Source organism: Amyelois transitella, chromosome 6 (assembly GCF_032362555.1).
Source record: "Amyelois transitella isolate CPQ chromosome 6, ilAmyTran1.1, whole genome shotgun sequence".
NCBI classification, from domain to species: Eukaryota; Metazoa; Arthropoda; class Insecta; order Lepidoptera; family Pyralidae; genus Amyelois; species Amyelois transitella.
Genome location: NC_083509.1, coordinates 2,984,642 through 3,001,326, shown reverse-complemented (window position 1 = coordinate 3,001,326; position 16,685 = coordinate 2,984,642). Strand labels below are relative to the sequence as shown.

Below are 16,685 nucleotides of genomic sequence, written 5' to 3'. Positions count from 1 at the left end.
TTGAACCTATATACCAAATTTCAATTATCTTGACCCAGAGATTTGGGCTGTGCGTTGTCATTCGCATAGTTACTGAAGGGTTTAATATATAAAGATAGTTCCGATGTTAGTTTAATCGAAACAAAAATGTTACAACATCCAGTTACTTCCTAAAAAGTCTATCAATATCGTTCAACAAATTCTAGTGAGTAATCATAGCGTTTGACTTTGTGTTCGTCGAAAGCTATCTCCTCTCCGCTATAAAACGTTTTATGTTCAATACAAAACTTATTTTTATTATCTGTTTATACGTCAAAGTGTAGAATGGATACGGTATTGGCGGAAATTTGTGATGTGTGGGCGTATAGATATGAATTGAAGCCATTCGTGAAGTAGAAAGACCTAATTTTGTTTGTGACATTATGTATGAAGACTTTTTTCGTGAGGGATATTTTTTGTGTGCCGACATACAAAGATCATTTCTAACGCAATAACTTTATAAATATAAATTGTGTCAGTTACAGAGAAAAGAAACTTTATTAATAGAAATTGTGTCAGTTACAGAAATGTTCTTCTTTTCTTATATTATTTTTGATTTTTATGGCCAGTTGGGAGATTTTCTATAAGGTGACCAGTTATCCTGTCAAATTGCTTAAGTAAGGTAATTAAAACTGTCTGTTTTTAAGCTTTAGGTATCATTAAAGCTGGGTTAGTTTCCGCCGTTAACAGGGCCATAAAGGTATAATTACCTGACCTGACTAACCTTATCCTAGATCTTGTTATTCTCAGTCATAATGCAATGGCTGTATAAAATTGGAATAGGATACTATACAATTAACGATAAGTACTGGCACCATTAAAAAAGAATAGGACCGGGCCGTCTCATTCCCATGGATGTCGTAAAAGCAACTATCCCTTAGTCGCATTTCACGACATCCATGGGAAAGACGGTGCTATTATTTTTACACGAGACGAGAGTATTTTTCTGTTACTAAATCACAAATACATCTACAAATTTGACTAGAAACACATGTAGTCGTATACCTACTTAGACTTTTTTTCAGGTTTCAAGGGACTTACATCGAGCAAAGCAAGCTCTGAAGTGAAATAAATCTTGTTTCCTCTGCATTAACATTAAGACAAATTGGAAAAAAGATTGCAAGGCAAAGAAATGATAGGATTTCGCTGTCTCTTTGAGTAATCACAACCTCCTTTTTATTTCGGCGTCGTTATTTATTTTACTTCATTAGGATTAGGTGAAATGAGAAATTTTTAAGTATAAACTGATCAATTTAATTTGTTTGTCGGCTGGTTTTAATACTTTTAAGTAGGTATTTGAGCAAAAAAATTTAAATATTTATCTAAATTATAAGATAGTTCATATGTTTGCCCATTTAAGTTTCTTTTTAATGAAAATACAAAATTATATCAACTTCCAGAATTACTTTATTGTTTTTTGTATCTAATATGTCTTTCAGCTTTTTCTAGACTGTTTTCTGTGCCTACTCTGTAAGGGATAAATATGTGATTTATGTTTTTATGTATATGTTCAAATTGGACATCATAATCATTACTTTGCTTATTTCATGGACTTAATTCATTACCATCCATACATACAGTCACGTCTTTACCCCTTGCGGGGTAGACAAAGGCAACAGTCTCGAAGACTGAAAGTCCAAGTTCAGCTGCATGATGGATTTGAAATTCAAATAGGTTGCTAGTCCATCGCCTATAAGAAGAATCCCAAGTTTTAGCCTATACATCAGTCGAGTGGTTTTACTCCAAAGTGCTGGAAACCACACGGGACATTAATGGACTTGATTCCTTAATACGTTCATTCAATAGCACTACACACTCAGAACCAACTTGATATAACTAATCTTTTCTTTCACCAGGACTCGAACTGAGACTAGTCAGTACAAGAGAGTTAGTTAATAATAGATCGAGTTAGTCATTCCACCCAGATAGTGAACTAAAAGCAACGGAAAAACTTTAACGTGCTCACATAATTTCTAACCAGGTCCATTTGCCGCCTCTAAAGAAACCGAGTAAGTAACAAACTCGTCTAAATGCATGACAACAAAGAACAAACACTGAACAGAAGCGGCACTGGCATAAAGCAACGGGACACAATACAATTTCTGCAGGCGACGCCTCTATACAATACATGTCACACTTTTCAGGTCATTTCCATTTTATGTATTCAGTAATAATTATAGGATTGGTCGGGGAAAGGTGTTTATGATCTATGTGTTATGGATTTAAAGAAATAAGCAGGTTTATGTATTGTACGTTTCCATGATAGTTAGGTAAAGAGTAAAAAATGGTACTCCTCCTGGCTTTAAGTCCCGGTTGCACCCTCACCACTCTGGAGAGGAATTAAGAATAGAAAAAAATTGTAGACTCAACACATAAGTTTTATCTTGTAATCTTTCTGAGATCCATGATATTTTAAAAAATATAATGAAAATGACACCATGATTTACTATCAGATTGCCAACAAAAATAAAATCTTTTGATAAATATAATGTTTTACTGTTTCTACATTAAAACTTACGTTTTTCTCATAATTTTGTTATTCTTCAAATAACTGGACGTGGACTATCAGTCTTTTCAAGACTGTTGGCTCTGTCTACCCCGCAAGGGATATAGACGTATGTTCGAATACTTGTAACTGATTTAAACTGTCGCGTTGCATTATACTATTTATAAACGTTGAGATAAAATAAAGGTAGGTACATACGTGGGCGTTTAATATCTGTATTATTTGTTAATAGATTAATAAGCATGTCAAAATTATACCTAATTGAAAAGCAATCTGTAAGTAGCTTTCTCGACTTGTTACAGTACGTCTAGTGTAAATATAGCCTTAGATTATTTATCAAAGTAGGCTAGAAGACTTAGAAGTCGTATATTCAAGAGGAGTGTTTTGAATAATTCAATTAACTGATTTAATTACTGCGAACAAATCTTAGAAATATTTATAAGCAAAATGAAGTTCTATTTTGAAGATTGTTATTTTAACTGTGACAAAACTTTTGCATTTGCAATTAGTTACAGATTTCAAGTAAACAATTGATTAAAATTTATTTCAAAAGTTATGAAACTATTTCTAAACAGGTCGATTGCATTAACTGGGCGTACTATTTTGAGTCTGTAGCTGAAATTTAAGCATAAAGAAATCCTGCGGTGCCTTAAGTAACAGCTACTTCCCATTAATTTCCAGTCCATTGATCCAGTAAATTCCCTTTCAAGTCCATCTACACACCCAATAAAGGATCTCACATTGACAGTACATTTCTTTCGTTCCAGATGTGACCGACGCTGAGTGACAATCCAGCCGAACAATGACGGAAGACAAAGTCTCTAGACAAAGGACGATCGTTCCAAAGAGTTGTTGGTGAAAATTGCACAAAGTAATAGTAAATATGTCGGTGAAAGCAAGTGTGGGTTAAAAATAAAAGGAAAAATGGGCGGCAAGGGCTTCCCTGGCGAGGTCGTCGGCTTTTTTCTCGCCGCGGCTTTATGCATCATTTGCCCGGAGTACGGTAAGTAGTTTTCATACTTCATAACCCTTTCGTTTGAAAATGGAATATTTTTTTTTTCCTTTGTTGCGTGGAAGTATTGATTTGTGGCTTATGTTTTGTGCCAGTGACATTGGATTTTTGTGGTCATGTTACTGTTTTGGTTTTTAAAAGGTTTCGGATTTATATTTTAGGGATCCGTAAGGTTAAACGTGAAAATGAAAATATAGTTTATAACAAACATATAGGTACTCATACTTAATATAAACACTAATTCTAATATTACTGCACCATTGGTCTTTGATTTGACTCAAACTGTTATTCTATTTCGAAAGAGTGTCATTTTAATTAATGCGCTTAAAATACTTGGGAAACATAAAGTTATGTTTCCCAAGTAGGTACAAGTGTACCAACAAATAAATTGTAACGTTTAGGAATTAACATGAAAATAATTCCAAAACATAAATCATTGATAACAAAAAGGAAAGGGTCATTTTACCCAATATTTGGAATATCATAGCAAATGAAAAACATTCACGCATTCGCTGCCATTTTATGTATTCAAAATAATTAAATATAGCCTAAAGGTTTCTTTTAAACTTTGACGTCAACAAGCGCTAAAAATAGTTAGTATAAAATTATATAAAGGGTTTTGCCTTTCTCAAATCAACCGCTTTTATTCTACAAACAATTACAACGTTTCCGGAATTGTGTAAACAGCCTTTGTTATTGGTTGTGAATGAACGTCATATTTATTTATACCCACGTATTTTTCTTTAATATGAAGTTGTGAGACTTCGGGTTTATTTTTGTGTATGCGTCATTAAAATGTGATGATTAGTTATATGTACAGACAGACATTATTTCGAGTTATTTTGATCACAAAAGCCAATTTTTTATTAGCATTTATTATATAGAATAAAAACTACATGATCGACATTCAGGATCCCACGTCCAAATTTGCCTGAACTAGTTCTGTTTCAGTAAGCTAACAAAACTTTTGAAAGCAACGCGGTAGTTAAGGTATCCTCGGAAAATTTTCGGGTTCGCAAAAGGATAATTGGATTTTGAAACAATTTGTTAGTATGGTTAGACTATGGACTGGCTTGTTTATATTTGTAGGCTGGTAACACTGAAGTATACCTACTAAAGTGGTAGCAAATTAGGGTTACTGTTTTGGTTAAAGGGGTATAAATTTTAGGTCCTACATATTTTTGTTTTCTTGTATAAACTGTTTTAACAAAATTAAAAAAAAAACTTTTAGTAAGTATTTTGTTTTAAATACTAAACCAAATTGAATATAATGCCTACAAAAATAGGTAGCCTTGAGATTTGAATATGATAAAAAATATTTTTTTTTACTAGAATTAAAAACCTAGTAAAAAATATTGTTTTAACATTGAAGGTGAGTAATACAGTAATTTAATTAAGATTTCTATAAAGTAAACATTTCAAGTACGAGAGCCGATAAAAAATATCTATAGAAACAATAGTAGGTTTGCCGAAAGTGCGTCCTTTAAAAATATCTGCATTGCAGCTGTAACCTACTCCGTAAAAGTATATACATACACTACTACAATTGAAGAATGAAAATGAAACTTAATAGAATATGAAAATACAACTCATAAAATTATCACTACAGGACTATAATCGTTTTCATTTTATCAAATTTATCCTCAGAAAGATTCAAAATATAATTTACTAAATAATAAATCTAATAGCAAAATGATACGGTTTACACGAGTTTTACAACTCCTACTTATTTGACCTTATATAGACCTAAAAATAAAGAGGTTTTTGCGCGGTAATTCTCATGGGATTTTCCCGGAAAAAGTGAACTATAATACTCTTGGAGGTTTGTCTGTGCCAAATATCATCAAAATGGGTCCACAGTTTTGAGTTATTTTTTACAAATAAGATACAAATCCTTTCCCATGTTATTATAAGTATGAGATTACTGATTTAAATGTAAAATCTTGACTCTTTAAACACCTCTTTTTACATATTCTCCTCGTTTAACCGAGTGTATCAAATGGTTTGTAAAAATCAAACATAACTTGAGAAAGCGGTCGTGCAGTAAAAAATATATAAATTAAATATTATTGAGAGTCGGGTCACGCGCGGCTCTGAAGAACTTCATAACTAGGAAAGGAATGTTTGTATTGATAAAAATTTGTTTTAGCAACCTTATTTCCTACGACATAAGAGTCATTTTTATCCAGTATTCTCTCCCGATGGTCCGTTTGTTATTCGACACGTATAGTTAGAAAACGACAATTAAACAGTACGTGATAAATGATTATGTGGAAGTAATTATTTAATTTGTTTCGGACGTGTCGCCTCTGGACCACCAATTCATTTTGTAGTTAGTGTTAATTAGGGTTGCGTAGTCAACAAGGAACCTTTGGAATTACACGATTACAACAAATCGGACACCAGAGTTAATGTAAATCGATCAGAGGAATCTATAAGTACTTCCCATTCTTCTAATAATAATTCTAAAGTTTTTATTATTTTAAATTTGATGTTCTGTTTTTTGACGTTTTTCACATTTTATCTACTTAAAGTTAGTACATTTTCCGTGGGAGTTGCGTGAAACTACGCGGATGAAGCCGCGTGCAAAAGGTTGTAGTTACAGTTTGGTCAAATGACAACTGAAACTACTGAATTGATTTAGATTAGTATCGTGTTCGCATCAGTAACCTGAAAAAATATCTTATATGTTATTTAAAAATAAAATTTCAACTTAAAATAATCGTACAAAACCAACTTCGTTTGTATTATACATGCCACGTACTGACCACGAAACATAAATGCGAACAAACTGAATAAAATATAACTCTATTGAGTCTACTGCCGCAGAGCTCGGCTTTTTAAATTATTCTGACATCATAAATAAACGATTCCTGAAATTGCCGTATTTGTACTTATGTAGCTCTTTTCTGACTGCGCAAAATGATTTGATCGTATTTTTTACTATTGTCGATTTTAGAACTTGACTATTTATACAGGTTAATGTTTAACTGCGTTTTTGATAGAATTTTTTAACATTTTTATAACAAGTGTCAATGGCATAAGTAATAATTTTTTATTTATATTAAACAGTATCCTCTTCTGTACTCCACACTATAATTATGTATTAAATAATTCATGGAGATCAATTCAGAGGATTTCGCGTGAAAGACGGACAAACAAACATACAAAGATCTTTATAATTCTAGTCAGATATGAAACGACATTATATCATATTTTTTGTTCATACCTTTTTTTCTTTTTTATAATGGCTAAATTCACGAGTGGCCATATCCAGCGAAAGTACAGAGGAAAATAGTTACAATAAATCGTTTCTAATTGCCAGATATAAATTACTTTTATCTTACTAGCGCATTTACATGATATTACTAGTACAACTGAAAATCCGGAATTTTCCACATTTCGTTCTACTACTGTTGTCGATGCACGTTTCTCTTAACAGACAATATACAACCTGGCCTAAATTCAAGACACAGGCGAGTAAACGTTAGGACGTTTACTCGACGTTTTTTTTTTTTAATAATTTAGTAATAATGGATATAGTATAGGTACTATATCCATTATTACTAAATTATTAAAAAAAAAAAATTAAAAAGATGATAAGCGAAAAGGTCATTTTGATAGGTGAAGAGATATGCCAAACTGAGTCTGCGATGGTAACAAGATTTCAATTTGGACATGTTCTGCGCAACTGCTTTTTAAACAGCGCCATTCTTCTTCCTACTTCACTCAATCATCAATCTAATGTTATTAATGGTATTTTAAACGGTTTATCAACACCATCTCTATGATAGATCCATGCTTTGCCGGTTTACCTCATTCTAATGAAGAACTTATTAAAGAAAGTAGTTATTCAATCACAAGAATCTAACAACTTTATTGGCTAATTTTTCAGTTCGAAATAAATCAAAAATTATTTCATTAAATCAATTTAGTTCTCAATTATTTCAAGCTCAATAGAAAACGTCTTTTTTACAATGGCGGTAAAAAATTCAATTTATCTCAAAGAGCTCAGTGTCGGTAGTCGATTCGGGCCATGATCCAAATAAGCCGGATAACCGACGCCCGTTCTATAACGCGGGCACGTACAAGGGCGAGCGCGCTCTGTGCTTGAAAAATTAAAACACGCTTGTAGCGTTACGCTTAAAGACTGAGTAAACTTAGTTGAAGGGGGTAATAGTACGCGTGTGTTTCGTTCCATTTATTTTGGAACTGTTTTATTAGCAAATTATAAAACAAAACAGTTAATCATTGATATATATTTTTTTTGTTGTGTAAATATTTCGTAGAAATTATGTTGGAAATATATTTTTACAGTAAAAAATAAGTGTATCATATTGTTCATTCAGAAGCAATGTGTAACTTTGTTTAAACCATAGCTTAAATATTTCAATTTATCTCAAAGGGCTTAGTCGGTGTAGTTGATTCGGGCCATAATCGAAATATGCCGGTTAACCGACGCCCGTTGTATAATACGGGCACGTACTCCGGCGAAGGCGCTCAGTGCTTCAAAAATTAAAACACGCTTGAAGCGACTCGCTTGGAGAATTTCGAGCAAACTTTGTGAAGGTGTTCGTAGTACGTGTTTAGATTCATGTTCATTTGCGAATATTTTTATCAGTATAGTTTACTTCTAATAAATTGGTCTTTGCTATTTCTTCGAAGATCAGTCTCATAGACAATTTAATTTTAATAATAAAACAAGTTTGTCGCTAGCCCATGTAAGATTATCAGAATTTTTTAAAGATGTGCAGAAAACGTTGGAAATATATGTTTCTTTTAAGTTATTTTATTACATAAATATTAATACTCAAACTACTGAGGCAGGGAGTTTGATAAAGACATCCTGCATCGTAAAAAGGGCTTAAAAGTTTGGGCCAGAATATTTAGATTTATTAAAATTTCTTACTTCTTTATTTAATTAAAAAAATAATTTATGTTATTAATTTCATGTTAAATAAATCAAAAATCTAAAATTGACTAATAAACAAAAACAAAAATTTTAAACAAGAAATCTTGTTAAAGTACCTACAATAAAGTAATTTCCTAAACATTAAATGAAATAACTTAAAATCGGTAGCCAGACTTGCAGCCTTACGGATGAAATTGCTGCAATTATACAAGCAATAATGGACAGAAAAGTTTTCAAATTACGTAATAACTCATAATTATTGTTTGTAGTTTAAAATTCATATCTTTACAAGCAAGAAACCGGTTTGTTTTCAGTTTATAACAGTCAAACGAGGAATATAATGGTGGAAGTTATAATATTATAATACTTTTTGCGTGATAATAAATAAGAAGTTTGGTTTATTACAAAACTGGTAAGTCATAAAAAATGGTGGAGTCTGACCAATAAATATAATTAAGGCCATTCCGAAATACGGCCCAATAGGAGCACGCAACTGGGCGATTACGCTTTGCTAAGTCTAACGTATGATTTGATAACATTAATACCCGAAATAATTGTTTCTATCTGAAAAACCTTGGAAGTACGTAGGTTCTTTATGTTTGTGTGGGGAATTTCACTCAGGATTTTTAGTACAAGTTTAACTCGATTAAACGAATCGAATAAGTAGACGCGAATATGTATACAATTGTATTATTAGGAGTACCATCGCGTTAACACTAGTTTTTACTGATCAAATCACATACAAATTCGCGTTTCTTGCTCGACTCTTTCATCGGGTAAAACTCACACCAACCTGGGTATTCAAACGTGGGGATTCAAATTCAAAAGTACGTAACTTATCATGTATATCTTTTTCTATTACATCAATGAAAAAAATATAAAGGAAGATAAGATGTCTCTTCGTTCGTGAATATTCTTTCACAGAATGTTAAGCCGTTACATGCTTTCCGTGTATATAAATACCATAGATTTGAATGTAGTTAGACCACGCGCGTGTATACTCATAAGTACTATACATATTTGCGTGTCAAATTTCGTGGCAAAGTAAAGTCATTGAACCTCTTTTTAAAAACAGTATTTTTTTAAAGAAGAGACTTTATTCCCTATTTCGTCATGTTGACAGTTTTTAAGTAGAAGAAAGTTCTTCTTTGTTCGGGTATTAGTACCAGTTACATTCACTGGAGAAGAGATCTGGGTGCACTCTTTGACGATGATCCTAGATTAAATAAGTTAGAACTTCCGTCTGACACCAGTAACCTGTCACAAATTGAATTTCAATTCTATCATTAAGCCAAATATCTTATTCACCAAATATAAAAGTCTTTTCAATATTTGGTGAATAACTAAATAATATATGGTGCATTGATAATGTTATATAAATAACACCATTTTCAGGATATATTCCTGTAACGAGAACCTTTCGCAAACAATGTCAATATGCAAAATAAAGTTGCATGAGCACAAGGCTCATTATAGCGAAAATTGGGTGCCCAGCAAAGCTCCGCCGCGACCCAGTTCGGCTAATAACTAGGCGTCGATATTCCTAGTAGTAATTTATTTACTAGGTAATTTATTCTTGGGAATTGTTTAATGTTACGAATATTATTCATCGCAAGTATGCCTTGCGGGGTAGACAGAGCAAACAGTTTTGTTTCTTGCATGCTGCCTAAAAAGTCGAATAATGAACAGTGAAACACGCTCCTTTCCCGGAGAGGTTGGATCTTTCCACTTGTAATTTTTTCAACATACCTCTTTTGCTTAAGTCATATTTGTTAATCTTTTCATAATAGCTCGTCAGTTTAGCGTATTTTGACCTGACCATTTAACATAAGATAAACTTTATAATTAGCAAGTATAATTATTTAATTAGTTGATTCAGAGTTCAACGAACTATGTTGAGAAAGCTTGTACGTGATTCTGAAAGTAAGCTTCTCTTGGGATTTACTTTACGTACAGTCATTTCCTAGGATGCTATAACGTTATTTTGGGAATTGTTATTTTACCTTCGTAATTAAAATATAGAAGAGCCTAAAAAATAACTAATTTCTGAGAAAGAAGAAAACCATATTTCAAGTAAAATTTACACAAACTCCAAGACGTATAGATGTCTACCTATTAGTTTCATCTGCCTTTAATATTTAAGACGATGAAGCTTGTACCATTATTTGAACTCCAAAAAATTTTTAATTTTTTTAATTATATGTTTTAATTTTCCTTCTTTTAGATGTCCACAGAGGTTAACCCACCTTTAAAACATCACTGCTGGACCATTTTCCCTCTCACAACCGCAATTTTCAACGAACTAAGCCGTGACGTTTCCAGTTCCTGAGGCACCAAAAGCCCGCCTCATTTAAACGCCACGCACTTCCTAATTCGAACAGACAGCCCTTCCATTTGCATCCCCGAGCAATTACTGAGCCTGCGGCTACCTGTGTAAGGCCGCCTTCACATTAGGTAGTGAGGAAGCGGCGCGGCAGCCACGAATGCCTTCTTGTTGCAAATATACCTAGTCGCGTGACTTTGCGCATTGTAAAATTATGTTTGAACAAGCGTTTGCACCACTGAAAGCCGCCGACTGATGGCATGCGGCTGTTCACTATGGTAAATCACGGGTAGCGCAGAAATTTTTAATAAACAAATTTCCCGCCTGTAAACAGCGCGGCTGACGCGCTGCTACTATCGCGCAGTTGCCGCACTACTTGTAACCTAATGTGAAAGTGCTCTAATCCAGTGGAGTCACGCAGGCTTGGCTAGGCTCCCCCCTAACTCCCCTACCAGCGGGCGAGTCGATTAACCAAATTGTGGCTCACAGCAATGCGGTAGTTACAAACCTAGTTGGCTGCACGCACCGTGGAGACTGCGAACTATTTAAGTTTTGAATATCTTGTGACAAGAAAATTGTACTCTGAACGCATGCGAGCTGTTTTACAAATTACCTACAAAATTATTCCCTTCGGGGTATGTTAGATGGTTCGTTTTAGTTACACATATAAAAAGCGTTTCAGGTTCATGATACTTATTTGATATTCGTAAATATGTTCATGTTAATTCATTAGTTTATATATTGTTGCATATGCAACATTTTTGCGGATTTTCATGTTGATTTATCTAAACCTGAAATCTGATTGGTAAAATACTGCATCAATTTTTAAGTACTCGTATATACGTTAATTTTCTCCTGGAAATTATCAAGACTTTTAAAGTTTATAATATTTTCGTCACATGAAAATAAATGTTTATAATAATGATCGTCGTCCTCAAAAAAGCACCCTCTAATATCGAAGGCCCACACACAAAAGAAGTGTGATCAGAAAAAGAAGCGATCAACGAAAAAGTTTGCTTCAATTAGTCGAAAGCCATATTAATAAATCAATCTTGGGAAAGGTACTGGACAAAAGAAAAAATAAGCGATATTGTACGCAAAACAAACCTCAATGGTAGATAAATAAATTCATATGTTATTTTTGTAATGATAGAACATTACCTTGATGAAATTAAGAACGTCCTCGTAAAAGGTAAGGTCAAGAGTTTAAGAAACCGCCGAGCTTACATGAAGGGAGTTTTAATGGGAATGAAGCGAAAAATGTATCGTGGCAAATGAAAAGATGTAGTCTTGTCTATGCCTACCCTGGGATGGGTGGTATGTATGTATGATAGTACTGCTTGTTTGTATTTGTATCATTATCTGTTCATGTCATGGATGCCCCAAGCAATGCATTTTGTCCATCTAGCTGACGTAATCATATTGTATGGTTGACGATTCATTGTTGTAGATAAGTTAGCTGAGGAGATATGGTGTTGAAAATAGTTCGTGAATTGTTGTTCTTCATTTCTATGTGGGTAACTTTCAAACTAAGCATAGTTACAATAAAAAGTAAGCTTAGGTGCATGAAGCAAGTATTCCATAATATGAAAATAGCATACACCTTTATACAAGTATATATAAGTTCTGCGCGAAATCAGCATAATAAACAAATATACCTGCTGAATTTAATTTTTATTTGTGAGCCTGTATTTTTTACGTCAACTATATAGTAAAAGATAGTTCATTAAGTATATCTTCATTCTCTAAAATCGTTATAGTTAATTTAGCCTTTTGCTCTAGTTTTGTCTTTGTTGGAAAGAACCCTGGGTACACATGACCACATTACACGAATAGGAGAGTCAGGATATTGTGCGAACCTTCTTTGATCTTAAACTAACTATCTTGGATTAAAGTTACATATTTAGTGCCTGAACTTAACAATGTTTTTCTTGACTAACTACTATTTTCCTTCAATTAATTTGAGAACATTACTTATCTAAATATCCCATGGCCCATTTCAGAACACAAATTTCCTTATTTCTGTAATCTAGAACGACACGGTCCACTTCCCGTTTGGCCCAGTGATGCGTGATACAATGATAAATAGATAGACCTTTGGTCTGTGTGCATATTGGTTGCGATTCATGCTGAAACAATTCCGATTTATCTTTTGCTATCTTCTTCATGAGGCTTGGTTTCTGTGGGAAAAACCTAAGGAATTTTTTCTATTAGAAAATCATTTCGTGATTGTGACTTTTCTATTTATTTAGTCAATTTACATATATTATCTATCAACCAATTCCTATCTCCGATATCTATATTGGAATGTGTTAAATTGCCTAAGTTGAGGAAGCATTGTTTTAACTTAAAATTAAATTATCGTTTCCCTAAAATGCATAACAATCATGAAAATTTGGGTCTGGAATAAAATTTATAAGAAAAAAAAGATACTTAAAGCACACTTTCTACTCTCGCTTCATAGTCAAATTTAATTTGCATTAGCGACGTCCATAAGCCGATTCCGTCGATTTATTACCGGGTAATTAATCCTAGGCCCGTTGCCGAGCTGTCATATTGTTCAACAGATTTTGTACAATTGTTTGCATTCAACTGCGTCGGAGCGAAATAGTGGATGAAATACCAAAGTTATATTTGATATTGAAGTGCACAAATATATATTATATTTGATATATAACTTAGGTATTTCATATCATATGGTGATCGCAAGGACTTAGTAAAAATGTCAAAACATAATAAAAGCTATTCTATATCTAGTTTTCTGGTTGCGGTAGGACTATTCTCGCTCTGGGTTCAAGCCAGGGTACTTTATTTAATCTCTTAGGTTATGAAGTATAGATGACCTAAGGCTCTGACACTATACTGCTGTTGATGCATCCGCGAATATACATATTGCTGTCAGGTTTCTATACTTACAGGGGTAGGCAGAGCCTAATTGGTGAAAATGAAGATCACGAAACGTTCGCTTTTACTTCATACTCCTTCTGGCGATTGTTATAGTAGTTATAGATCCTTTGGGGCGGTCTATAACCACGATGGGTCAGGAGACCTAAATATGTCAGAAGTTAGTCAGACTCATGTCTGACTTCGTGACTTTATTGACTGTAATGGGAATAATAGGATATATCAATTTGACTTCTATGGTTGCAACATACAATGCCTTTAGTTTTTTTTAGAATTTACACTGAAATAAATACGGAGTGATTCTATTCTTAAGTGCTGGCACATAAACCGCATAACATGACATTATTCACTATGGAAAATAAAAAAAAAAACAAAAAAAAAATGGAATACATTTGCTTGATGAAAAGGAAACGATAAAATCATATAAATTGTCCTTGTAAAAATGCCAAAATACACAGTCGTGTAATAATTGTATGTAGATTTTATTTCCAAATGTAATGATGATACCATTGCGTATTACCATACAATTATTATTCATAACTCCGAAATATGCTCATACGGAAACGAAACAAGGAAAGTTAAATTAACTTGTTCAAGTTAGATTCGAGCTTGTCCAAATATATACTATGTTTTTATTATAGGGTAGATACGTGAGACGTATTCGGTGTAAAAGTATGAAACTTATCTATATATATAAAACTCTTCCGTTACTGAGTGACTGACTGACAGACAACGCACAGTCGAAACTACTGGTCGTAGACAGCTGAAATTTGGAATGTAGGTTCCTTGGGATATGTAGGGGAGCACTAAGAAAGGATTTTTGGAAATTCAACCCCCAAGGGGGGGAAAAGGGGTAAAAACGTTTCTATGAAAAATCTTATTCCTTGGGTTTATAAACTTGAAACTTGGCATGAACACGTACATAGGCAAGTAAATATGTTTGACATTTTAAGTTTTTTCAAACTACCCTCCAATCGTGATTTAGGGGGTGCGATTGGGTGACTGATTTATTAACGCACAGCCGAAACCGCTCGGTATAAGAGTCTGAGATTTTGAACAGAGGTTCCTTTAGTAACATAAGTGAGCACTAAGAAGGGATTTTTGAAATGTCAACCCCCAAGGGGGGGAAACGGGATAAACTGAGCCGGGGCTGCGGGAAAGTTCTAACGAGATACCGTGGCCCCGGAACGCAAAGGGCAACTGAAGGAACGAGGTGGGTTTTAGTCAGTAAAAGTCTGACACTCCCTTCCGTTCCACCCAGAGCGGGAGAGGTCATTTGATGATTTCCCATCCTTAAAAAAAAAGACTTTGTATGACAACTTTCAGTCGTCTCTTTAACATACATAATAACATACATAATTATGTACATACATGCATAACATTAATAACATCACGCCTTTAAATCCCTATTTTGTGTTAACACTACCCATACAAACAGCTACGAAATTTGTCCGCATCCATTTTCACCTAAATTCTTAACGTTAATGAGATTTACTATTTATTATCAGGTCAACCTAATAGCCTCACATGTACGATCGCGTTCATATCTGCAGTCATAGTTTTAAAATTCTTACGGGTTAAAATAGCGTGCACTGTGGTTCCAGTAGATACACACACACATGCATATTTAAAAAGAATAAATATTCCATCAAATGAATACGGTCTTTAATACCAATGAATACTAAGTAAAACAGTTTATTATTCTATGACATATAACAAAACAAAACAGAAAGAGACGGTAATCAACGATGGCCGAACTGGGCCCGATAATTGTCGATCGAGATATCGTCGTCTCTCATTATTTGCATAAGATTTGCCTATAGAGAGAAGCCTGCGACTGCCAGACTTATGTCAATTCGATAAGGTTGAAAGTTTGTCTGCACACGTCCCTAACATAGGTAGTGGTTCCTTATTACTTCGTGTGAGCAAGTGAGATCTAAGATATATTAGATAATCTCGCTTGCTCACACTCGCTTGTTCTAGTTACTAGCGTTACTTGGATTCCGAAGTTATACAAGGATTTTTTTTGTCTATTTAAAAAAAAATTGTGTTACTGACAATTTTTAATGTTTCAAGGTGCCATTTGAACTAAGTAACTGACTGACTAACTAACTAACTGATATCTAAGAATTACAATACCCGCGTCTTCAAACACGAAAATCAGCAAGAAATATTAAACAAGAGGGATCAAAATAAAACATTCAATAATTAAAATTAGTAAATTTTATTGAAACAGTTTACCTATAGTTTTGTTTACATATCGATGATTATATAAAGCTATACATACAGCATATTACACTAATTATATCATCTACTTATCTCCTGTTATTAAGGTTACAGCTTAATTATTCGTTTTCATAAAGAAAAGATATTGAAGCTGTCCTTAAAATACTATCTAAGTAATTAGTGGTTTTAATATAAACTGGCAGAACCTTTCACGCACTATATGGACTCGATGCACAGGGCAGTTGTCTTGCACAAATGATATTGTTGGCATATCATCAATCGGATAAATACACCGCACAGTTGGTAACATGGTTTCGTCCAGCACTTGCACATAATGAGCAGCTGTAGCGCGTCCTGCTATCCACACCTGTTCCCCAGGTCCAGCAGCACTCATCCAGCCCCACATATTTACAGATATGCGTCCAGACTCCATCTTTGGCCCAATATTTTTTCTTCATACCGAGTTGCATTTCTTCGCCATAAATGAAGCCTACCGTGTTGCGATGACGTAAACGAACTTTTCGTCCGTAAATATTGCTTTTTTCCAGTCAAAATCCAAATACTGCCGAGCAAATTCTAAATGTTTTTGCTTATTTATTTCGGATAAATACGGCTTTCTTGCTGGCTGTCTGTGGTGTAGTCCCTCACGGTGCAATTAACAACAGTAACCACTGATGTGTCGAACTGTTCCGCAAATGTTCTGGTCGGTATGAAGCCATTATTTTCGTACTGATCCACCATGGATCTCCGCTGTGTGGCGTGTCGCTGTGTTGATTAGCGGACG

At 33.9% G+C, this 16,685-nt stretch overlaps 1 protein-coding gene across 1 annotated transcript in view; it reads left to right on the top strand.

The window, feature by feature from the left end:
- The first annotated feature begins 3,448 nt into the window (after positions 1-3,448).
- Positions 3,449-16,685, top strand: part of LOC106134554 (lachesin-like) — a 39,864-nt gene continuing 26,627 nt past the window's right edge. Inside the window, exon 1 of the mRNA XM_060944776.1 lies at positions 3,449-3,527. Within this exon, the coding sequence (XP_060800759.1) occupies positions 3,449-3,527 (79 nt within the window). The remainder of the gene's footprint in view (positions 3,528-16,685) is intronic.